Source organism: Lissotriton vulgaris, chromosome 6 (assembly GCF_964263255.1).
Source record: "Lissotriton vulgaris chromosome 6, aLisVul1.2, whole genome shotgun sequence".
Taxonomy (NCBI): domain Eukaryota; kingdom Metazoa; phylum Chordata; class Amphibia; order Caudata; family Salamandridae; genus Lissotriton; species Lissotriton vulgaris.
This window is the reverse complement of record NC_141694.1, coordinates 756,992,033-757,018,052: the sequence shown is the minus strand read 5'-3', so window position 1 is coordinate 757,018,052 and position 26,020 is coordinate 756,992,033. Positions and strand designations below refer to the sequence as shown.

The following is a 26,020-nucleotide window of genomic DNA, read 5'->3' as shown; positions in this document are numbered from 1 at the left end:
CAATCATCGCTCTGCCTCTTTTCCCCTTTGCTGTGGCACGAGGCAAGTTTGCCCGCTGTCACTGCTCCTCTTTGCCATGGTACTGGAGCCGCTTGCCTCTGGATCAGGGGAGATCTGGGTATAAGGGATATGAAATGGACAAGTGACCACGAGGACCGAATATCGCTCTACGCGGACGATATCTTGCTCTATCTGGCCTCTCCAGCACGCTCGCTGCTAAAGGTGTTACACAGCTTTCATATATTTGGCGCGCATTCGGGGTATCAGATAAACTTGTCCAAATCCCAGATGTATGTACTCTGGGGTGAGCCCTATCTAGTCCATTGGGCTATAACATTCCGGTGGCGAGACAACGTTTTTGATACCTGGGCATTTTTATTACCTCGGACGTCAATCTCTCCTTCGAGCGGAATCTGCTGGTGCCCCTTCAGCGCCTAAGGACGTACGTTAGTCATTTCCGTTCGCTTCCCCCTTACGCTCTTGGAACGTGCATCACGGTTTAAAATGCTCGCCCTCCCGTGCTTTCTCTATGCACTGCAAAACGCTCCCAATCCTGTCCGACTCATACTTCTCGCAAATAAAAGTAGTGCGGGGTTGCTGTGGTAGCACCAACATCCACGAATTGCTATAAACAACCTTACCATGGGATGGTATGACAGGGTATAGGGTTGCCAGACATGCAACTCTATTATCAGGCATCGCAGCTGACGGCCATCAACAGATGGGTGTTTGCGCCGCACGATGATCCCAATATCCGCACTGATCAGTGGCTCATGCGGAAGGGAGGCTATAATAGGGCGCTATATACTAACTATCGGAAGCTACAACTTACTGGCCCCACGGCTCGTACGATAGAAGTGTGGCATGGAATCCAGCGGAATTTGGGGTGGCATAACTGCCTGACAAAGGCAACTCCTCTCTGGGAACCAGATATATTGGGTCGCCTCAGCACCTGTCCGGATTTTGATAAATGGGATACAATTGGGATCTCCATGGTGGGTGACATGTGGGTGAGGGGGAAGAAGGCCACATTTGCTGATCTTCAAGATAACTATCACCTTGCATCTTCTGAGACCTTTCATATCTCCAAATTTGCCATGCCATCGATTCGTCCTCCAAAGGGGTGCCCCCCCTTCCAGATTCCACCCAGTTGTAGGACCGACTACTATTAGATCCAATGGACCGCAAAGCCATTTCCGTCACTTATAAAAACTATTGAATAACCAAACTGACCCAACGCTGAAATTACGGTCAAGTTGGGAGACCGATCTGGGGGATATAGACGACGAGGAATGGAGAGAGGCACTCGCTTCTCCCAGAGAGGTGGCGATCCCTATGCGACTTTGACTCGTCCAACTCAAAGTTCTCCATCGGGTCTATTTTGATGCCAAACTACTGTTTAGGTTGGGTAGGAGACCTGAGGCGTTCTGCCTCCGATGATGTAACCAGACCGGCACATTAACACATATCCTCTGGGACTGCCCTTACATACATATCACGGGGCCCTGGAGCTTGGGTAGGAAACCGGCAAGTTGCTGATCAGACCCTACTTCCGGAGCAACGTTGTGTTCCGGCTAACCCAGTCAGCCCTTGACGTTCTAACAAACTGTCTACCTATTCCCTAGTTAAACGTCAACTAGGGTACAATCACCCCTGGTAATTTGCATCCAATTCTCAAATACCAGGCGGTAGTGCACCCATTCACTTCACTTTACTACGGTCCTGAAGAAGTGCCAATTGACCCGTTGGGGGCAAGCTTAGGCATGAAACATGCCGACCTCACACACTTAGACTGCCCTTAGGAACTTTAATAATCCCCAAAGGGGCACACTATTGTTTTTATCTAGGCTAGAGCTATCTTTTCCAATAAAATTTATAGCAAGGGACTGCCCTAGGCTTATTTTATCTTACCTCAATGTGCACTGCCCAGCCCCCACACCCACCTAACGGCTTCATAATCAAAAGTTCCCCGACAAAGAACTCCGGTTTCGGGAGCCAGTCAGGCATTGCAGCGCCGGCCTGACAAGGGGCACCCGCCCTATGATGAAGCATGACACCTGTCGGGGTGTGTGAGGGCAGCACGAAGAAAGACCTGTCTTTCCCCTTCACTCCTTCCGTCCTTCTCCCAAACCCTCCCTGTCACATAGTAACTGCACATCTTCTTTAACTACTGCCCTTACATACAACAGTATTGGGAAGAAGTCACCCGCCAACTCGCAAGGACATGTGACAAACCCATTCAACCCTCCCCCAAACTCTGCCTTCTCAATATCTGAGAGGCTACTGACCTCTCACAGGCAGAGCAGTCGTGGGCCACGATGGGGTGGACTAACGCCAAACGCAATATCGCCCAAAAATGGGGGACGGACATGACTCCTCGATTAAGTAATTTGGCGAAGGACATGGATTGTGCCATGATTGCAGAAAAAAGTGTTCAAGGGACGGGGATGCCCAAAAAAATGGGATCATAAATGGGGAAAGTGGAACAAATATAGGGGGACACTTGCATTTCCCCTACGGTGGAATTGAGAAGGGAGAGACAAACGTTGATGGCCCGATAGGGAGACTATAGGAACCTTTCCACTAGGCAGCCAGCAATAGGATGTTATTCCGAACGGACCAGTTGTTTGTTTTCTCATATTGTTAGACTCTGTGGCACTGTTGCAGCTATAGAAGAAGGGGCAACCTCTGGGGACAGCGGATCTATGTACTCCTGGTCCAGTATATGTAATGGAACATTATAGATATTTTGTTTTGCTATGCCAAAGATGACTGTATTATGCCTTGCACCAATGCATAATTGTTATCAATAAAACAGTTAAAAAAAGAAAATGAATACATATTATTTACAGATATAAAGAGCTGTACAAATATACTTGGCATCTTAAAATGTTTAGAATTCATAAAATATAAAATGGATAAAAAAAGGATTTAAAAAAGCCCCTTCTTGTGACCACAATATCCCGCAGTCTAATTATGACACAAAATATATCTAGCCACAAACCTGGATAGTATGCTTCAGGGACAAGGGTTAGGCTAGCAGAATTTCCAGTCTGTACTAGTGTTGCCCTCACGTCCCAGCTTTGCCTTACTTCACTTTAATCATAGATGTAAAACTCCAGCAGTCATTTTATAAAGCTACAAAGCCAATAACAAACTACATTTCTCATGAACAGTAGGAAAAAACAACACTAACGAAGTCCAACCAATCATATCCCAGTCTGCTGTATAACGTCCTGTGTAGCCCTCTAGCCTCCTTTCTTTACTGCTCCAGCAGCAATACAGATAAGTGAATGGTTTCTTTTGAATTCTATCTGAAAAGTTGTGATAATTTTTGGCGCCATGGGAGCTCTACACTCCTTTGCGGTCGCCGTCATTGTCCGACTGATTGCTGTAATTGAGAAGCGCCACGGGAGCTCTCCGCTCCTACGCGGTCACCGTAAGTAGGCTTGCTTAAAGAGCGGTGCGGTCTTCTGCCCGGCAGAGGGCCCGTGCTTGGTGAATTACGCGCACAGCGCCTCCCCAACCACCCGGCAGCCGGAACTTGTCAGTTACACGGGCTATCAGTGACGAGATGCTCCGGCTGTGGAGCAAGACACGGGTGAGGGTTTGTCAATTACAAAATGTTCTATTATTAGCCCACACACAACGCAAGTCTGATTTGTTCCTTCACCGCTCACAAACCAGAAGATGGCTATTAAAAATCTAGCGAGCCGGCGTCTGAAAGGATAACACCCTACGGGGTAAGAACTCTACAGGTCAAGGGACACCCCAGGCACTTGATAACCCTTCAAAATCACCAAGGGGCAGTCCCAATTGGTCGATTTGGCATTGTACTTGCCAGTATCCCACAGAGTTAAAGTGGGAGGTCTGATCCCACACCTAGATGGAGTCTATAGATTATGAGGAAACTGTGTAAACATGGAGGAGGAAGAGATTACCTACCTCCTCATAGATGACCAGTTCTTAGAGGTGATGGATGCCCCCGTCCTAAGAGCTGTGTCTCAGGTAGTAGTCCCCTGAAGAAGAGACTAGAGGCACTCCAGGTGCAATGCCAGCAACCACTCAAAATGAGGTAAGTTACCGACGGCCCTTGGCCCCCCTAACTCCAGGTCAGTCAACTACACCAACAGTTAACCCACCCCAGACCCTGAAGAAACACAGGCGCACGGACGGCGCTGAAGTCTATCTCAACGCTTTTGCGCGCCTCAAGAAGGCTTTTTTAGATGCACAGACTATTCTAGAGCCCCAGGCACCAGGTCCCTCAGGGATAGACCCGCTCACACTCCCTACAGACTGTCCATTGGGAGGGAGATGATTCCCCCAACACATCCGATGGGGACAGACAGTTCTAGACCTTGGTGCCAGACGACCAACCCTCTGGGAGGCTCGGACCCTCCCGCAGACACCGGCCTCTCCTCGAAAGGGGATCTGTTCGATCCGGACAATCTCTAACGCCAGAGATCCGCGGACTGGTGTCCTGCACCCAAGGTGGCAGCCTATACAGCCAGTCGCTTAAGGAAGCCCCTAGAAAAGGAAGTGAGGGGATGTCTAAAAGCAGAATGCCCCCGGAGTGAGTGAAAAGTGGCTACCATACTGGAAATTGACCCCAAAATGGTCACTTTCCTCGCCAAGTTGGTCAGCGATCCTAAAAAAGGCATCGACCGATCCTGGCGATAGTGCCAGGACAAACTTCTGGACATCACCGGCCCTTTAGCAAAAATGATGGACATGGCGGAGGAAATGTTATCCAACTAGGCTCAGCGAGCCATCATCTTCCTGGGGAACACAAATTACACAATCTCTATAGAAAGGCGTTCTAAATCTAGATCCCAAAGTGGAAGAACTCTCTTCTTCAGAAGTAGGGACAATAGCCAGGGCAACCTGTTTGGGGACTCCTTTATCAAAGGACTAGCAGCCAGTCCCGACCTTTTCCGGGAGCAATCAGGCTTCCCCGACCCCCCCCCCCTCCTGCCCCGACATTGTCCTTGGGTCCCCTTACCTCAGCCGCCGCTCCTCCCCCGCGCTCCTCAGTTCCTCAGTTTACGGGTCTGCCGCTCCTCGCTCCTCACCGCCGCTGGTCACCGCTCCTCCCGCCAGTCCGCTGCTCGTCACCTCACCGCTCCTCCCGCCTGTCCGCTGCTCGTCACCTCACCGCCGCTGGTCACCGCTTCACTGGCCAGTCCGCTGGTCCTCACGTCACCGCTCCTCCCCCGCGCCATGTCCACCGCTCCTCGTCGTGCTCCTGGACGCCGCTCCTCCCCGCGCTCCTGACGTGAGCATACACGTCGCGGCCGGTGCTACTTCGGAGGGACTACTTTTTTTTTAATGTACATTTTTTAAATAACTTTTTTATTTTATTTATATAGCCTATAACCATCTGCACACCCTGACGATTACAACGGTGTATCGGGTGTGTGGATTGGCGCTGTGGTTCCCGAGTTTACCCGCCTCAAAGCCTCAAAGTTCTTCCTTTATTATAGTAGTATAGATAAGGGAAATTCGTTAACACGTTCAATTACCTTTATAAAGAGCACTTCGTGTTTTTGCTGCAGCCGTTCGAGGTAGGGGGCGCTCGTTCTGCCGTCCTTTTCAGGCAGCCTCCAACGGTGGTGGCTCAAGACGTGTCTAATGGCAAAACCCCGGCAAGTTTGGCAATTTCTACCAGACACAATAGTATCCCCGCCGTCCCAGGTATTTGAATACATCCCACTCCTATTCAGTCTTTCGTTGGCTCCTTGGTGTTTCACAAAGCTGATGAAGCCGGTCATCGGACACTTGCGAGCTCAAGGAATAAGACTGAACATCTACCTCACCTATATCCTACTCATGGACCAATGCCCGGTGCGCCTGGTCAAACACTTGCAAACAGCAATAGATTTATTAGAATCTTTAGGGTTCATGATAAAGGGAAATCAGCTCTGACCCAATCTCAATCAATAGAGTTTCTGGGATTTGTGGTAAATTCGACCGAAGCGACTCTCCGTTAACCATCATGGAAATTGACCAAAATCTGCCACTTATTGCGGAGAACTATCTCCAAGTCCCACGTGTCGCTCCGTCACTTAGCGTGGATAGTGGGACTCAGCTCGTTCTCCATCCAGGTCATTTTTCCAGGTCCTCTCCAATACAGGACCCTACAATTTCTGAAGATCGAGCATCTCCGGAAGGGCCTCTCATACTCCCAACTGATTCTGCTATCGAACGAGGCAAAGGAAGAGACAAACTGGTGGCTAGCACACATGAGGGCCTGGAATGGCAGAGCGATTTTCGGCTCACAACCCGACCTTGTAATCGAGTCAGATGCCAGCGGCTACGGATGGGGCCCACGATGTGGGGATTCTCCACCGGCAGCAAATGGTCCTCCACCAAACGTTCTCTGCACATCAATTGCCTGGAGCTGATGGCAGGGTCTTTTGCCATCTGCTGTTGGACCAAGGAGAAAGTGAAATGCTCACTCCTTCTCAAGATGGACAATGTAGCAGCAGTACGCTACCGCAATCACTTAGGAGGTACACGGTCGAAGACTATGTCTGACCTCGCCCGGACCCTGTGGGAATACTGTTTGTCCAATCAGATTTCCCTATCAGCGGAATATCTACCGAGGCGCTCCAACCAAATAGCTGATTGGCACTCTCACAACTGGAGAGATGCCAGCCTCTGGAAATTGAATCCCCAGATCTTCCATCAGATCCAAACAAGATGGGGTCCCTTTTCCATGAATCTGTTTGCTTCCTAGTTGGACTTCCCGCTCGACAGGTATTGCAGTTGGAGGCCGGATCCACTGGCAACTGCCGTGGACGCTTTCCTCAAGATTGGAGCAAAGATCACCCTTATCCCCCCCCCCTTCCCTTCACCATGATAACTAGGTTACCGGCACAGGTGAGCAGGCAGAGAGCGGAGATAGTGGTGATCACCCCGATTTGGCGATCACTAGTCTGGTTTCCAACGCTGATGGAACTTTCCTGGGATTTTCCAATCCCTCTACCCCTATTTCCGATCTTCTCCAGGACCCTCAGAACAATCCTCACCCGCTAGACCTAGCAGAGTCTCTCTGCCTCATGGCCTGGAGGGTTACAGGCGACATTGGAAAGTCCCATGCCTTTCGTCGGAAGCTTACTCCTTGCTCGCTAAGGCCCGGGCAGACAATATAAATAAACAATATAGATCCGCCTGTTCAAGATGGTTGGGTTGGTGTCTCCAACTCCAAGTTGATAACTTGAGGGCAGACATCGTCCACGTGGTGAATTTTGTAGCGAACATGGCTTCTCCAGATTTCGCCTACCAGTTTATTAACACCTACGGATTAGCGATTTCTGCGGGGCATTTACCAGTGGATGGCCATCCAGTTGCGGAGCATCCGATTATCAAAAAGTTGTTAAGGGGGGGGGGGGGGGGGGGGGGGGGGGGTCAGGCTCGCAGTTCCTCCTGAGCCCAAGTATACAGCTATATGGGATGTTAACAAAGTCCTTTCCTTCTTTCATTCCTAGCCTTCCAATAAATACCTATCCAGGAAACAACTGTCAGCTCTCTTATCATGCCACCGAGTCTCGGATGTCCGGGCCCTAGATATAACAGGTCAGTTCACATTTTTCGCAGAACAAAATGCAATTCTAGAATTGTATATTACCCATGCTTACAACAGAATCCTAAATTGTGTATAGTTCGCACCATTGAAGCATATGAAATTATGACTGACGAACTTCGTCCACATAGGGAGAAACAATCATTGATTGCCCTCACAAAACCTCACAAAGCGGTTTCGTCCCCTACAATTGCCAAATGGGTCCGGTGGGTCATGCAAGAAGCAGGGATTGACACCTCCTGTTCCGGAGGTCACTCCATAGGGGCTATGGCATTAAAGGCCATGTGTCTGGGAGCTCACCTTGAGAATATCCTCAAGGCAGCAGATGGGTCGAGTGAATCTATTTTTAAGACCTTTTATTTTAAACCGGTTCCGTCTCTGGCAAGCGTGGTGGTGGATAAGCTTTGAACTAGCCTAGCCCTCGCCTCCGGGTCCTGACATAGAATGAAAAATTTCCTGGAGATCGTAAAGGATAGTTTAAATTCTATTAAGGACACAGAGGCGAGTTAGCCCACCCTCTATGTTTTTCATCAAATATCTCCTCTACATATTACAAAGAGTTCATTTATTTTAGCGATTTGAAAAGCAGACATGTCATGAGAAGGTGAACTGATTATGTTGTGATAGACGTTATAAGGTTGAGTTGTATTTGTTTATACTGCCTGCAGTTCCATTACCATGGCAAGTAATATGCAATCCTTTCACCTATAGGAACGGAATCCAATAAACAAGAATAAATAAAAGGGCGGATTACAGCCATTGCAGGAAGAACGAGGAGGCTAGAAGGGCTACACACGATGTTATACAGCAGACTGGGATTCGATTGGATGGACTTGGTGTTTTGTTTTCCTACTCTTCATGGGAAATGTAGTTTTTGTATTGACTTTGTAGCTTTCTAAAATGGCTGCTGGAGTTTCACATCTATGATTAAAGTGAAGAAAGTGCAAAGCCTAATCCTCGCCTCCATGTCCTTAATAGAATTGAAACTTTCCTTTACGATCTCTCTGACATTTTTCATTATCAATGTGCTGTAGTGAGCAGCTCTTCCCTCACTATGCTCATGTTTAGCATTTACATGTGTTCTTTAGCTCAGGAAGTCCTACAACACCAGCTCTTTTGCCAAACACATTGATGCCACCCAGATCTACATATGCCTGGAACACGAATCAAAGATTCAAGATATCACAAAATAACACAGTACCATATATTTTTAGCTGAAAGAGAACTACCTTTGTCTCAAGAGAAAACAGAGATCATGTTGTTTAGTGGTGTCAACTAAGAAAAGTCCTTTCGAGAGCAGCTAGGCCATGTCGATGGCCACAACGACAATGAAGAACACAAATAGTTTGGCATAATCTTTGACTCTGATGTCACTTCCTCAAACAATAGCATGGATAACATTAGTAAAGTATACAAGATTGTCTATTCAATGCATCCATCAACACCAGTCGGTGGAATTCATTGTGTTCTTACTATTTTAAGGAAGTGCTTCAAGAGTCATTTACTAGTTTTCCAAATAATACATTGCCATTTCTAGAAGTGTACAGACTTTGTCATTATGTTTTCCGTAGCTATATTCTTTCATCACTGAATCAGAGCAGTAAGAGGAGTGGGTCAGGGATTTATCAGTTATGCCAAATGTACATAAGCCAGAAGCATATGCTACTAGAGTATCTGGAGAGGGCAGGCTGATATAGGGAATATACAGAGAGGACAGCGCTGCAAAGCTTTCACCACTGACAAAAGAATAAGGGAATGCTAGGATGTGGACTGAAATAGTGGCAATTTATATATTGTGACTAATTAAATAGCTATCAACATACACAACAGGCTCTGTCTAAGTATTAGTATCAATAGCTGTGCTATAAATTTCTTCGTAGGGTCTAATATGCTCTTAATGATACCTACAGTCTCTCTTGAAGGTCTCGTAAGAATGTTATCTAATTAATTAACAATATTCATATTTTCTACACTTACATTTGGCTCTCTCCATGGATCAGTTATTTAAATCTGATCTCTCGCATGAAATGTCTTTATCTCAATATTAAAACTTGCAAAAATGTATGGTTAAAAATCTGGCACAAAAAAAAGACAACAAGAAAGACCTACAATTTAGTTAGATTAACTCAACATTCAGACTGATTGTTGTTACCTTCCTGCTAGCTCTTTGTCCAGGTACTTAGCGGCCAGCCTCGCTCCATATACCTCAGCCTGCAAAACTGCAATATGCCGACGAAGGGCTTGATTCTCCTTCCTTAGTAACTTCACCTCTGCTTCTAGTTGAGCTTCTTTCACCTTTTCTTTTTTATTCGCTTCAAGTTCTTTTTCCTACACCAATGTTCATACAAACAGTGTAATGTTATGTTACAGTAAATATACCATGGAATATGGAAAATATACTCTACTGAGACTGTCAAGGCATAGAGCTTTCAACCATATCAAGGTGACAGACTTATTATGGATTATGCTTAAGCCGAATAACCATGTTTCAAAATATACAACCACTTTAGTTGTCTTATTTTTGCATTTTCTTTTATGTTGAACACAAACTTTGTGAAAAAGCACAATAGCTCAAAAACAAATGAATTAATCAATTGTTCCAGAAGTGCAATCACAACTGTTGTCTCAACAGAAGCAGCAGAAAGAATGATGAAGATTGTAGGTCAAATTAAAAAATCAAATGAGGGAGGCAAGACGAAAAAGGTAGAATTGTCCTCCTCTTGATACGGTTATCCAACATAGGGATTCTACCATGTATTATGGGAATATATATGCACCCTTGTGTGTGCTGCTATTTTTATTTGAAGTGTTTAGTCATATGGTCAATGATGCAAAAGGATCAGAGCTTCTTCTCTCAATTTGTGGGAAGAGCAAGGTTTCAAAAATTGGTAAAATCTCCCTCATACACTGAAATCTGATTTAGTGTCATGCTTCATCATTGGGGTCTTCCCGCCCCTCTCTGGGACGGGGCGTGCTACGACTTACGTAGACGCAGGAGCACTTTATTCAGTGATTTGTGAGTATGTGCAGTGCGTGGGATCGTGAAAAGAAAATGTGAGATGGTTAAAAATTCTCTGGCTAGTGTAACGAAAAAACGTTATTGTCTTCCCTGGCTGAGAATAGTAAAAATGAGGAGGTGTAGGTGGTGTATTATAATGAATCACCTCATACGAGGTCGACATGTTTCAGAAGCCATCCCCTTGGCTTTCTTCCTCAGGACCAAAAAAACTATCCTTGTACCACCTCAATGGGCGATAGAATAAATGTACATATGCCAGATAGTCACAAACACTGTCACATTGCACCGTTTTTCAAGTATGACTAAACACTTCAAATAAAAGTAAAAATAGCAGCACACACATGGGTGCATATATATTCACATAATACAAGGAAGACTGAAGGTAGCAAGCACTTGAGCTAAACTAACAAAGGAAATACAAAGGTGAAATAAAATGTCGGCTTTACGGTCCATAATATCCAATTTATCACATAGAATAAAAATGTATCAAAAGACACATGCTTAGTCAAGTCACCTGGTACATGATTTTGAATGACACTTGGCGTAATATTTTAAAAGCATAGGACTTGCAAAGAAGATTGTATAATGCCCAATAGGACAACCCAATAATTCCTCAGGAGACTGGGCATAAAGTCTTTCCAACGCAAAAAAGGAACTCCTGAAAAAGTAATTGCATGATTGCAGCAAACAGTAGGGTGATTGGTATAAAGAGAACCCAATCACTAATTTAAATGAAAGTGTAAAACAGATAGTATCTTAATACATGTAAAATGTATAGAGGCACACTCAATTTGAAATTCACTTTGGAAATTAAGAATATTTATTTTATATAGAGCCAGATGTAAAAAGGTTTTTTGCAGACGCAAATGTATTTTAGACCCGTTTAAGCCCGCAAAAAACCTGTGGCCCATGTACTAATATTATTTAGCGAGTCGCAAATCAATTTTGCGACTCGCAAAATAAGATTAGCGACTCTCTATTAGGAAGGGGCGTTCCAAGGGCGTCCCTTCCTAATGGAGACTCATTAAGCTTAGTAAGAATGTTTTGCGAACGCAATTGGGGGTTGCAAAACACTTGCAGTTTAAGCAAACGCAAACGGGAAGGGGTCAACAGAGGACCCCTTTCCATTTGTTAAAGTATGCACAAATATTTTTTAAGGGCAGGCAGTGGTCCCAGAGAACACTGCCTGCCCTTAAAAAATTAAACTGAAAAGTTTCATTACATTTTTTTTAATGCATTCCGTTTTCCATTAAGGAAAACGGGCTGCATTTTTTTTTAAACTGCTTTATTTAAAAGCAGTCCCAGACATTAAGGTCTGCTGTCCCCAGCAGGCCACCATCCCTGGGAGTGCCAAACATTCCCAATGGGGTCGCAAATTGCGACAGCCTCATTAATAGGCATGAGGCATGCAATTTGCGACCCCTTTGGGAATGGCAAACAGTGTCTCAGACAATGTTGTACATCCCAAATAGCGAGTCGCAATTTGCGACTCGCTAATTGGCGGGAAGTACATCTGGCCCATCGTTTTTTACAATACTGAAAGGATTTCTTAATAGTAAATCAACTATTTAACATCACGGTGTCACTGGAACAGCACACACACCAACAAAGCCACGGAGATATCCATAACAGTTCATATGGATGTGGCCTTAGTCAGTGCAGAATCGACTCACCAATTTTTTGTCCAAAAAACAGTCTGTGTTTTTTTTTTTTATTTTGATTAAGAGTTGTTGTAAGATGTGCAAAGGTTGAATGGAATATTTCATTGACTTTTCAGTCTTTTTACACAAAGAAAGTACAAGACCATCTTCAGGACTCAATCAATCAATCAAAGTTTGTGAAGTGCAGCTACTCACCTGAGAGAGTCTCAAGGCTCTAGGGGGAGGAGGGGTGGGGGAGGAGGGGTGGGGGAGTGCGGCTCCTAAGCCATCACGGAGAAACATCAGAAGGCTACCATAGCCCATCATGGTGCGTGTGGTGCGGACGCTCATGGAGATTTGTCAAAAGCCAGGTCTTGAGGTCCTTCAGGAACTTGGAAAGAGTTGGTGTCTGGCGGAGGTGGAGCGGGAGGGTGTTCCATGCTTTAGCCTCGAAGAAGGGAAAGGAGTGGCCTCCTGTTCAGGTTTTCCCGATGCATGGTACTGTGGTGAGGGACAGCTGGGCTGAGCGGAGGGATCTTTGGGGTGCGTGGAACGAGAGGCGGTGGTTCATGTAGGCGGGGCTGGTGTTGTGGAGAGCTTTGTGGGGGAGAAGCTTGAAGGTGATTCTCTTCTTGACGGAGAGCCAGTGTAGTGCCCGTAGGTGTTGGGTGATGTGGCAATGGCGCAGTAGGTTAAGGACTAGTCTGGCAGGCTGCTTTTTCGATGTTCTGGAGTTTGCGGGTGAGGTTCTTGTTGATCTCGGCATAGAGTGCGTTGCCGTAGTCCAGTCTGCTGCTGAAGTGGGTGTGGATGACTGTTTACCTGTGTTCCAGGGGGATTAAGTTGAAACTTTAACGTAGGAGACGGAGGGTGTGAAAACAGGAAGAGGTTGATCTAGCGGTCCATTTTAAGTTTGGAGTCTTGGATGATTCAGAGGTTGCGTACGTGGACTGTGGGTGAGTCCCCGAGGGTGGGGGGCACCAGGTGTCATTTAGGTGTGTTCACTTGTAGGCAGCTGTTCTTCATCCACCTGTCAACTGCTTCCATTCCTTCTTGAAAGCTGTGTTTCGAGATGTTGGGTTCGTTGGATAGTGAGAGGATGAGTTATGTGTCATCTGCGTACGATAAGATGTTAAGTCTGTGTGCTCGGACGATGGAAGGGAGATGGGCCATATAGATATTGAACAGGGTAGGGCTCATGGAGGATCCTTAGGTGACTCCACAGGTTGTTGGCGGGGGCTCCGAGATGAAGGGAGGGAGTCTGAATCGCTGCGTTCTGCCTGAGAGGTAGGAGTGGATCCAGTCGAGGGCCTTGTTCTGGATTCCTGCATTGTGGAGTCTACTGGCTAGGGTGCGGTGTGAAACTGTGTTGAAGGCTGCGGAGAGCTCCATGAGGATGAGGGCCACAGTCTCTTCACTGTCGAGGAGGGAGCGGATGTCATCTGTCGCAGCGATGAGGGCGGTCTCTGTGCTGTGGTTTTTTCTGAAACGTGATTGGGAGGAGTCAAGGATGTTCTTGTTGATGGAGGAGAGTTGGCTGTTAAGCTTTTTCAATGATTTTCGCCGGTTAGGGAAGTAGGGAGATCGGACCAAAGTTCTTGAGGTCAGTGGGGTCCGCCGAGGATTTCTTTAGGAGAGTTTCGATCTCCGCGTGTTTCCAGTCATCGGGGAAGGAGGCGGTTTTGAAGGATCGGTTGATGATTCATTGTAGTTTGGGGGCTATTATGTTTGCGGCTCTGTGGTAGATATGCTGGGGGTAGGGGTCCTTGGGGGCCTGAGAGAGGGTGGTCTTCATGGTCTTTAGGGTGTCTGCGATGCCAAGGGCAGTCTAGTTGTCCAGTGTCGGCTGTGTGGTGCAGGAGGTGGAGGGTGCGGGTGCCTCATGGAGGACATTGTTGTCAAAGATGTCACAGATTGTCTTGATTTTGTGTTGGAAGAAGGTGCTGAGTTTGTCGCAGAGGTCCTGGGAAGGTGGGATGTCGGTGGACTCGCTGTTGGGTTTGGCGAACTCTTTGATGATCCAGAAGAGATCCTTGCTGTTGTGTGCGTGGGTGGAGATGCTGTCCTGGTGTGCTTTCTTCCTTGAGTGTCTGATGAGTTTGTGGTAGGTAGTGGTGGCTGTTTGGTACTTGTCGAGGTTCACTGGGGTTTTGGATTTCCTCCACAGTTTCTCGAGACGTCTGCAGGTTCGTCTGGATTCTCCGAGTTCGGTGGAGAACCAGCTGGCCTTCTAGGCGCGAGGGTTAGAAGATTTCTTGAGGGGGGCTACAGTGTTGGCAGTAGGTGATCCATTTGTGTAGGGTACGGGCAGCGGTGGTGGGGTCGTTGTCTGGAGCGGTGGGAGCGGAGCCACTGAGGGTGGCAGTGAGTTGCTCGTTGGAGATTTTATTCCAGTTACTGCATTGAAGCTGTGGGGGGCGCCTGCGGGGGGTATTCGCTCTGTAGGCTAAGTGGACGCAGCAGTGGTCCGGCCATGGGAGTTCGGAGGTGTGGCTGAAGGAGATGGAGTTTCCTGCTGTGAAGATAGGGTCGGGGTGTGTCCTACTGAGTGCGTAGCTTCTGGTACGATCTGATTGAGTCCGATGACGTGGAGGTTTTCCAGGAGGGAGGTGGAGTTTGCGTCTTGGCGGCTGTCAAGGTGAAAGTTGAGGTCAACCAGCAAAATATAGTCGGTGGAGGTGATGGCATGCGGGGTGATTATGTCGGAGGTGGAGTTGGAGAAAGGTGGGCAGGGTCCTGGAGGGCGGTAGATGAGGGTGCCATGTAGTGTGGTGGTCGGATTGACCTGTTACTTGAAGTGGAGGTGTTCCATGAGGTTTGTAGGCCCATCGGTGTAGGTACTCAGGCGGAAGTTGGCCTTGTGGGCGATGCTGCCTCCGAGGTGGTTTGGGTGGTCCTTCTCAGTGATTGTGTATCCTTCGGGGATGGCGATCGCAATGTCAGGTCCCGAAGTGGCGCTTGTTCAGGTTTCGGTGAGAAAAGCGACGTCGGAAGAGGTGCTGTTGAGGACTGGGTGTCGAAAGACAAAAAATGACAGACCCTCATTGGATCCAAAAATGCAAAAGATAGATTCTGCTTACTGAGTAGCCATATCAACGGTATACTTATTTAAATACAACAGTAGAGTCCCATCAATAGCAACCAATTTCTAAAGCAAAATCAGAACAGACACTTGAGCGGTAAATACAACTCTAGCTTTTGATTCTCTTGTGGAAGACTGCTGGGTGTTTCATTTACCTCTCAAACTTGATGAGAATACTAAGAACTACATTTGAGTCCCATTGTGGCATCACAAAGGGCTTTGGCAGAAAGATATGTTGCCAACCTTTAAGAAAAAGCATAACAGATGATTTGAACAAACACGTCGGGTCAGGTAAATGTGAAAAGGCTAAGATGGCCAACAAGTAACCTTTAAAAGTTCTTGCTTGACCACAGACAAAACAAACATCATATCTGAAAGTTTAGCCAGCAACAGGACAGTCTGCCGGGTGCCGCAACCAGGTATCAGTATACAAGGGAACCCGTAATAATGGCCAAGGACCACGGGTAGGACTACTTATTTATATTTCACCAAGGTCCTAGGCTTTAGTGATACTTAGAGAAATGATATTCACAGGCTTGAGATAAGGACTGTGTTTTCCTTCTTCAGTGTGCAGCCGGACCTAGAAGCATTTATTTTGAACACAATTTTTGAGTATAAACAGGGTGGGGTGAGACAAGTCACACATTAGTAACTGGGCACAAGCCTGTACCAAGTCAGAGGAAGACAGTACATGGGAGAAAGAAAAAGAATTTACAGGCAAACAAGGAGAGCAGGGTGGCTTATAATACAATGCAAACATTTCTTGATAAGCTCAAACCCACAGTAACTGCCATGGAAATTGCAAATCATAAAACGAGCAGTACTGCAAAACAGTCGACAAACGTTTCGATCCCTATCTCCAACAATATCGTGGGATCATCTTCAGGACAAAAATAAGCTTTGCCTGATTGGTTGAGTGAGCCACGAGCGATGCAGAGTGAGCCGGACGTGGCTGATACACATCAGTTGGCATTCAACTTTCGATTTAGCTGATGCCGTTTTCGCCTAGCAATTTTGCGTGGCGTCAGGAAAGTTACTGGCAACAAACCGGTTTGGTCGGTTCAATTTAGACCGTTTTAGCCTAGCATTTCTAGCGTAGGCTTGACTGGGAGCTCCAATGGAAGTTAGCCGTAAGTTGAGGCTTGTGATCTCCGCAGGGCGCTAAATAGCGTGGGCCTTTTCCGTGCGAGCCGTAATTTGCTCGTAGTGGGGCCGAAAATAGGGTCCCGTCTGGAGGCTCGATGGCCGGGTGGGTGCCGCAACCAGACACAAATGTATCCCAGCACCAGCCATACATTAGATTTCGTGAAGGCTGCGTGGCTGTCAGGATGACATCAATGACTTCAGGATGGAGGTCTGAGGAGATTACCTGTCGCTGCTTAATCGCCAGACATGGAGGTGCAGGTTGCGCAGACCTGAGTGCAAGACCCTGCCTTGCTGCTGTGACAGAAATTCCTCCCGAAGCAGCAGCCTGATTGGAAGACAGATGCTCAGGTACAGAGGTTCTATGTAGCACAATCTCCCTGCCCGATCAGGAGCACTAGGATAACTTGGGCTCAGTCATTCCTCATCTTCTTCAGGGGTAGGAGCGATATAAGCGGAAAGGCATATACAATTCCTGTGCTCCACCCTATGCAGAATGAGCCTCCAAGAGAGACCTTCTTGGAAACTCTGGCGCGCAAAAGTGTTCACACGGTGTGTTCTTGTTGGTGGTGAAAAGGTCAAGCCAAAGTTATCTCCACGGCGAGAAGACACAGTGCTCCACCTCCAAGTTTAACTGGTATTAGTGATTAGCTAAGTGTTGTCACTAGAGGTTGTCAGCCCGGGAGTGTAAAGATCGTGCCACGTGATGTACAACCAGTGAAATGATTTGACGGTTGTTCCACAGGTGCAGTGCCTGCTGGCAAAGGAGACAGAATCTCACCCTTCTCTGGTTGTTGCAGTACCAGATAGTGGAGGGACTGTCCATGAAATACTTCACTAAATGTCTTTTGATGGTGGCCAGGAAGCCCTTCAACGCCAAAAAATGTATCTGCAACACAAATTGATGTGGAGGCGCGTCTCCGCTGGAGACTAGAGTCCTCTGATCTCCACCTCTCTCAGATGGCCTCCCTACAGTGACATTCACATCACAAAAATCAACCCTGGTTGAAGTAGGGAGAGGGGTCTGCCTATGGTCCAATTGCAGATGAGTAGCCACCACTGCAGATCTTTTTTGCAGTTCTCTTCAACACCTAAATGAAATCTGGTAGGTTCCCCTGATGCTGGGCCCACTTTGACTTCAGATCCCAGTTCAGAGCTCACATATGGCATCTTGCATGGTAGGTGAGCAGGATGCAGGTGGTTAGCAGGCCAAGAAGCCTCCGAGAAATCCTCCCTACGACCCCCAAAAAACATCTGGATCATTGCCGGAGGTCATTGGTCCGGAGGAAACACACAAAAGCGCACCACACCCAGGATAATTTCCATAAAAGGGAGCCTTTGAGAAGGAGCCAGGTGTGACTTTGGCAGTAATGCGGTCCAGAGGTTCGCCACTGTCTGGAGCTGGTCCGAGACAGACTGAAGGGAGCCCACTTTTAACAGCCAGTTGTCGTGGTACAAGAAAACTGGTGTCCCATCCTCTTAAGATGGTAAGAGACCCCCATCACCTTTGTGAACACCCAGGGAGCACTGGTGAGCCCGAAAGGGAGCACAGCAACCCGAAAATGCATGTGGCCTACCATTAACTGCAAGCAATGCCTGTAGGCCGGGAATGGGAGCAGGTCCAATGCCCAACGCCAGCATCCAGTCTCCAGGATCCATGGCAGAAAGAAACTGCCAGCTTGTGAATCTTGAATTTGTCCCTCAACAAAAAGGCTTTGAGAGGGCGAAGAAAAAAAAAAAAAAACACGGACAAAGGCCTCCAGCCTTCTCCAGCAAAAGGAAGTAGCAGGATTAACTTCTTGTCTCTACTCCAGAGATCGTAACTGCTCTATGGCCTGTTGGGCCAAAACAGCCTGCATTTCCTGGTGCAAAACGGACAGAAGGTCCTCCGAAAGCTGCTCTGACATAGGTGGCAGGAGCGTCAGGTTGAAGTGAAATGGAAGGACGTAGCCCTGTTGAACAATTTAAATAGCCCACCTGCCAGATGTAATGTTTTGCCACCCCTGAAAAAAGTAGTTAACCTGATCTCCCCCAGGATGAGTTTGAGGTTGTTGCCGGAGGGGCGTGAATTGAGCAGGCACTGCCCCTGATCGTTGTCTGTTGGTCCCACTGTCCCAACCTTGAAAGGGTGGGAGTCCTGTTGAATGGAATGAGACGTCTAATATGGTTAAATCGCTAAGCCCTTGGCATATCCCTATAAAGAGCAAAACTGTTGGGGAGTTCCAAACTAATGTTGAAAAGCCCAAAGAAAGTGCTTTGGGTCCTCATTCTTTAAAAATGCTCCTTTTCGAGAAACAGACCGGAACTGTCGAAGGGCATTTCCAATAGGAGCATCAGGACGTTCCGGGAGAAGACTGTGGATCTCATCCATGTGTGGCGCAAGAGCACCACGCTCGCCACAATAGTCCTTCCTAAACAATCAGTGGTGTCTAGGCCAGAGGGGATGGCAATTTGCCACATCCCAGCCAGCCTGAATAGTTTGGGCAAACGAGGCCTGCAAGTCTTCTGGGATTGCTGGTAAGATCTCATCAACTATGTCTCAGAGTGCATGGATGTCATGACCAAGTAGCCAGCTGGCATTGACATTCTTTTAGCAAATGTTTCCATACGTTTGGACACTCTGCATAGAGGAGTCTGAAAGGTGTTAACGTTCACTCTGCTGGTCAACACCTGCAACACCAAACTCTCAGGAATTGTCCAGGTCGTCTGTTACTGGTCTATGCCAGCATGCAACCTTGCTATTAACCTGAGCACCAAAACTTGGTTTAGTCCAAGTGCCCAATACCGTGCCAGCACAGGCCTCTTTGAAGGACATGAGCGGTTCGGTCAGTACTTGGCCAAGCTGAAGGATCTCAGTGAGAACTTTTTTTTTTGCCTCCATAGTGGGCAGGGGGAGGACTTTAGCAGCCGTTCTAATAACAATAGTGAAAGATATGTACTTTCATCCGTAGCTGGTCAAGAAAGGGAATCCTACCCAGTATTGGGTGAGGTACCCAACCAACTGGCATTTTGTAGGTCAATATACCAATCAATCAATCAATCAAAGACATTTATAGAGCGCGCTACCTACCCGTAGGGTCTCAAGGCGCTGGGGGTGGGGGGGTGCCGCTACTGCTCGAACAGCCAGGTCTTCAGCTTCTTCCTGAAGGAGAGGTGGTCTTGGGTCAGGCGCAGGTCGGTCGGGAGGGAGTTCCAGGTCTTGGCGGCCAGGTAGGAGAAGGACCTTCCTCCTGTAGTCGCTCTTCGGATGCGGGGGACGGCGGCGAGGGCGTGGTTGGCTGATCGGAGGTGGCGCTTGGGAGCGTAGAAGTTGACTCGGCTGTTGAGGTAGCTCGGGCCTTGGTCGTGTAGGGCTTTGTGTGCGTGGGTGAGGAGGCGGAAGGTGATTCTTTTGTTGACGGGGAGCCAGTGAAGGTCTCTCAGATGTCCGGAGATGTGGCTGGTTCGTGGGATGTCGAGGATGAGTCTGGCTGAGGCGTTCTGGATCCGCTGGAGTCTCTTCTGGAGCTTGGCGGTGGTACCGGCGTAGAGGGCGTTGCCGTAGTCCAGTCGGCTGGTAACGAGGGCCTGGGTGAGGGTCTTCCTGGTCTCGGTGGGGATCCACCAGAAGATCTTCCGTAGCATGCGTAGGATGTTGAAGCACGCCGAGGAGACGTTGTTGACTTGCCTGGTCATGGAGAGGGAGGAGTCCAGGATGAAGCCCAGGTTGCGTGCATGGTCTGTCGGTTTGGGTGCGGTGCCCAGGGCGGGGGGCCACCAGGAGTCGTCCCAGGCGGAGGGTGAGGAGCGGAGGGTGAGGAGCCCAGGATGAGGACCTCCGTCTTGTCCGAGTTCAGTTTCAGGCGGCTGGTCGTCATCCACTCGGCTACCTCTTTCATCCCTTCGTGCAGGTTGGCTCTGGCGGCGGCGGGGTCGTTGGTCAGGGAGAGGATCAGCTGGGTGTCGTCGGCGTAGGAGATTATGTTGAGGTTGTGCTGGCGTGCGATGGCCGCGAGGGGGCTCATGTAGACGTTGAAGAGGGTGGGGCTCAGCGAGGATCCTTGAGGGACGCCGCAGATGACTTCGGTGGCCTCTGACTTGTACGGTGGTAGGCGGACTCTCTGTGTTCTTCCGTCGAGGAAGGAGATGATCCATTCCAGCGCCTTGTCCTGGATTCCGACGTTGCTGAGGCGCTGTACTAGGGTGCGGTGGCAGACAGTGTCGAATGCCGCGGAGAGGTCGAGGAGGATGAGGGCCGCTGTTTCTCCGTTGTCCATCAGGGCTCGGATGTCATCGGTGGCGGCGATGAGGGCGGTCTCGGTGCTGTGATTGGCTCGGAAGCCGGACTGTGAGGGGTCGAGGGATCCATTCGTCTCGAGGAAGGCGGCCATCTGCTTGTTGACGGTCTTCTCGATGACTTTGGCTGGAAACGGGAGGAGCGAAATGGGCCGGTAATTCTTGAGTTCGGTGGGGTCCGCTGTGGGTTTCTTGAGAAGAGCGCGGAGTTCGGCGTGCTTCCAGCTCTCAGGGAAGGTGGCGGTGTCGAAGGATGTGTTGATGATGTCTCGCAGGTGGGGTGCGATGACAGCGTCAGCCTTGTTGAAGACGTGGTGAGGGCAGGGGTCAGTCGGTGATCCGGAGTGGATGGAGTTCATCGTGCGAATGGTGTCTTCGGTGCTGATCGGGGTCCAGGCGTGGAGGGTGGTGGTGGGGGGTGGTTGTTCGGTCTTGGTGTGCGTTGGTTGGTTGTTGAAGCTGTTGTGTATGTCCGCGATCTTGTTGTGGAAGTATGAAGCGAGGGAGTTGCAAAGGTCTTGCGATGGGGTGATGTCGTTGTTTCCTGCGCTGGGGTTGGATAGCTCTTTCACAATGTTGAAGAGTTCCTTGCAGTTGTGTGCGTTGTTGTCCAGCCGGTCCTTGAAAGCAGTTTTCTTGGCGGCGCGGATCAGCTGGTGGTGCTTCCGGGTGGCCAGCTTGAAGGTGGTCCTGTTGTCCGGTGTAGGTTCCCTTCTCCAGACTTTCTCGAGGGCTCGGCAGTTCTTCTTGGAGTTCTTGAGTTCGTCGGTGAACCACGGGGCTTTCTTGCTGCCGGATCTGCTGGGCGGGGTCCTCAGCGGGGCGAGTTCGTCCGCGCAGTTGCTGATCCACTTCGTGAGGTTGTCGGCGGCCTGGCTGGGGTTCGCTGAGCTGGCGGGAGGGTGCTGGCTCAGGGAAGCGGCGAGTTGGTCTGCTGTGATCTTGTTCCAGCTTCTGCGGGCGGCCTGATGCTGGTGGTGGTGGGTCGTCGTCCTCTTGAAGGTGAAGTGGACGCAGCTGTGGTCCGTCCATTGAAGCTCTGTGGCGTGGCTGAAGTCGATGTCTGTGCTGGAAGAGAAGACTGCGTCGAGTGTGTGTCCGGCGAGGTGGGTGGGGGTGGACACCAGCTGCTTGAGTCCAAGATTGGCGAGGTTGTCGAGCAGGGTGCTGGTGTTGCGGTCGTTGTTGTTCTCCAGGTGGAAGTTGAGGTCCCCCAGGAGGATGTAGTCGGCGGAGGGGAGGGCATGCGGGCTGACGAAGTCGGCGATGTCCTCGCTGAATTGGGTGCGTGGTCCCGGAGGTCGGTAGATCAGGGTGCCTCTGAGGGTGGTGTTCGGGTCGGTGTGAATCTGGAAATGCAGGTGTTCGGCGGTGGTCAGGGTGTTGTCGGTGCTGGTCGTGAGACGGATGGTGTTCCTGTGGATGATGGCGATGCCTCCTCCCATCTGGTTGGCGTTGCGGTCCCTCCGGACGATCTTGTAGCCCTCTGGGATAGCGATGGCGATGTCGGGAGCTGAAGAGGCGTTCATCCAGGTCTCCGTGAGGAAGGCAACGTCAGGGGCAGTGGTCTCTAGGAGGTTCCAGAGTTCGATGGCGTGTCTGTGGACGGATCGGGTGTTGAGTAGGATGCACTTGAGGTGGGTGCTGCTGGTGTTCGACTTGGCGGGTGCTGGTGCGAGGCAGGTCCGGATGCAGGTGAATTTGCAGGCGTGGCAGCTGAAGGGTCCGTGGGTGCGACGTGGTGTGGCTTGGTGGCACTCTGGGCGTCGGCCGGTGTTGAGTGCGCTGAGGGTGGCGGCTGAGTACGTCAGGCGGGTCGGTCGGGGTCTTCGTGGGCCAGGGGTCCTGGCGCTGGTCGCGATCCGGTCGCGGACGGGCGCAGACGGGCTTACCTTTGGCGCGCCTTTGGCGCACAATCGGCGCGCCCGCTGCGCGTGACCGCTGCGCGTTCGCACGGTCGCCATATAAGGCGAAGTGCGCGGGTGGGCGGGGCAGCTGGGAGGCGGGAGCGGGGAGGGAACAGAAGGGAAAAAGGGGCGTGGTCAGCGGTGGTGGCGGGAAGCGGGGAGCGGGGAGGGAAGGCGGAGGGCGGCGAGGTAGGCGGGCAGACAGGAAGGATAACGCAAATGCGGGCAGAAACGGACTAAAAAACAGGCACAAATGGATAACAAAGATGCTAACACGGGAACAAAATATTGGTTAAGCAAGCACAAATGATTGACAAAACAAAAAACAAGATGCTAACATGGGAACAGAATATTGGTTAAGCAAGCACAAATGATCGACAAAACAAAAAACAAAACAGACGACAGCGGCGTCAGCCGGCAGCGAGGCAGGCAGCGAGGCAGAGGGCAAGGCGGAGGGGCACACGCAGCAGCTGGTGGCCGTGCGGCGCGGGGGTGTCCCACAAGTCTTTATCGTAAGGTGAGGCAAACTATTTCCCATCCCCGCCACTTGAACAGTGTCTGAATCTGAGGGATTAAGTACTGGCTATGTCATATCAATATCTGGATCATGCATCAGTCGAGACGAACTTGGCTTGAAGTCTAATACCAGAACAGGTTCCTACTTCTCCTCTGGAGCTGCTGTGGATATTTAGCAGATCGGCACAGATTTCAGCAATGGATTTGAAGCCGGCACAGAAGGCGGTGGTGAACCCAAAGCAGGTTGAAGTGGCACACATTGTGGCGAGGACAGATCTACTGGTGGAAACCCGACTGGATAACCCGGCGGATCCTTGGGGCCAGAATGCATGGCAGAGGAAGCCTTAAGAGTGGCAAAGATGTGCAGCATGGTCTCTCCACAAGGATTAGACCTGCTGCAGCGTTGCTGATGGACCCTGGAACTCTGGGTGTATCGTGACCTCTCAGTGCAACAGAAGCGAGACCTGGAGGCACAATGATGCCCTTGTGCCTTCTCTGGAGAACAAGAGTGGCAGGAAGGGCAGAGTTCCGCTTGTTCTTCTTATGTTTCTTCTTGGATTTACCCGAAGACTTCAACCGCACAGAAGATCCCCTGTGGGAATGACTTCTGGAGTGGGTATGCATTCTTGACTTTTTACCTGCCTTAGGTCTTGTGGTGTTTCACCACATAGACCTTCACTTCATGTTCCTTGATGACTTTCTGACTCCTCTGGGAACAGTTGTTGCAGGCCTTTAAGTCGCGCGTGGAACCCAAACACCAGAAAAATACCTTGTGAGAGTCTGTCACAGACATCTTTTTGCGAAAGTCCATACAAGGTTTAAACACTGCTGTCTTAGTGTGGGGGGCGGGAGAGGAGGAGGAGGAGGAGGAGGAGGAGAGCTCTGGATGTGTGGAAAGAATCTGATGTAGACGTGAATGGGTGACGCTTATATTGTATTGTAATTGCATTTATATAGCGCTTACTACCCCTGACAAGGCTTCAAAGTGCTTTTTTTGCGAGTAGCACGCTACTCCGGAACCCATAGAGGATTAGTGTTGAATTAGTATAGTGAAACATGCAAGTACATTTTAAGGGGTGGTTATGTTTGTCACTTATAGGTTAGTCAGTTATTTGGATTTGGAAAGATAGCAGAATCTTGAAGCACGCTACACCGGAAACCCATAAAGGATTAGTGCTGAATTAGTATGGTGAAATATGAAAGTCATTTGAGTGGTGGATATTAGTCAGTTAATTTGAGTGAGAAGGGTAGCGGAGGGATACAAGGGAAGAAAGGTTTGCATTCATGTAGCACCTGTTACCCCTGATGGGTGTTGAAGCGCTTTTCTGGCGAGTATGACGCTACTCTAGATGTGGCCACCCTGGTCACTCCGGAGTGTAGTGGCGTCAACAGAAATCCCACAACGACACCTGCCGACGCACAGGAGCAATTATTTTTGAGTTTCCGGATCCAGTCTGGCGCCTGTGGATAGTCACATGGTGAGGAATCTACACATATCCATTAGAACGATAGTGAAATATTAGGATCAATATCCATGGAGCACCAGTGAGATTAAGACATGTTGTACCTTCCTGTTTTACAACTGAAACGTATCCTTGAATATAAACACTTAAGGGCATGTGTGATTAAAAATTCTGCAGGCATCCAACACAGTTCAGTTAATATCTGTGTTTCAGATACATGACAGCTACTAAACCCCTCATAAATTTGAAGCAGCTGCCCTTTATAATAATGAACCCAGTATTTCCTTACAAACTAAACTCTTTTGTCGCAGCCACATATTTTCAAATCACTCTGACTGCTATGGAATGGTCACTATTGGAAAAATGGGAAGTCTTACAGCGAGTAAGAGCTACCCTGAGCACTCTTGGTGCACTGAAAGTGCGTGACTCTAGATGAACTTGAAGTAAATAGCGTAATCTTCAAAACTTCATGAATGTTTTATTCATCAACGTAGTTCAAGTAAATCCAAAAACTATATTCATTGACACATATTTCCTCATATGTTGATCAAACTTCTAGTAAAGAATAAATCCATAGCAATTCATGGCACATATTCAACGTAAGGTGAAATGGAAACCCCAATGCATTTCGTGCTAAACCAGCACTTCTTCAGGGGGATATATTTCTAAAGGAAAAAAGATGAAACACACTGTAGGTTCTGCTGTACAGGAACGCGAGGGCACAAGAATATATAGAAAACGAACTGGAGGAAAAATAAGAAAGCGCCAAAAGGGAAACCCAGTGTAATCATGGTAGATGTAAAGGAAAATATCAGGTTGTGTCAAAGTTTGGTGCTCGTAGAAAAAAACAGAAAAATTACGAAAATAAAGGAACGCGAAATGAAAGAGATATGACCAAAGAGATTTCTGGTTATGTGATATGGACACCATAATAAAGATATGTGGACAGGTTATAAATGCACCCGGTGTAAAATGAGAGTATAGTGTGTCATCGGAAAAACAGAGAAACCGCCACCTAAGCTGAGGAAAACATGATTTGTAGAAACTTACCCATCACCAAGAACGAGCGTGTGAGCAGAGGGAATCACAACGGTAGGTCCGAGCCGCAACCCGGAAGACGCCAAGTGTGCGCGCCGGCTCCCGAGAAAAGGAAAGTGAAAAAGATAGAAACAGGACTCGCGGACGCATAGTATGCGCCAAGCCACCGATGAGAGGAAAAAATAGGTGAAGTAGAAATAAGACTACGAAAGTGTCAAAAGATGGTCAAGAGGATAGTAAGGAATTTATAAACTCAAACGAACATTCCAAGGAAAAGGACAGAAGCAACCAGATCAAAAGAGCGGATCAAGTGAAAAAAATGGTGGAGAGTCAGGGAAACAAATTTAAAAAG

At 48.7% G+C, this 26,020-nt stretch overlaps 1 protein-coding gene across 4 annotated transcripts in view; it reads right to left on the bottom strand.

Annotated features, from left to right (window-relative positions):
• GOPC (golgi associated PDZ and coiled-coil motif containing) overlaps positions 1–26,020 on the bottom strand; it is a 211,855-nt gene that overhangs the window by 69,492 nt on the left and 116,343 nt on the right. For all 4 annotated transcript variants that reach the window (XM_086926740.1, XM_086926741.1, XM_086926738.1 and 1 more), the window contains one exon: positions 9,738–9,913. In XM_086926740.1, coding sequence (XP_086782866.1) covers positions 9,738–9,913 — 176 coding nt within the window. The remainder of the gene's footprint in view (positions 1–9,737; positions 9,914–26,020) is intronic.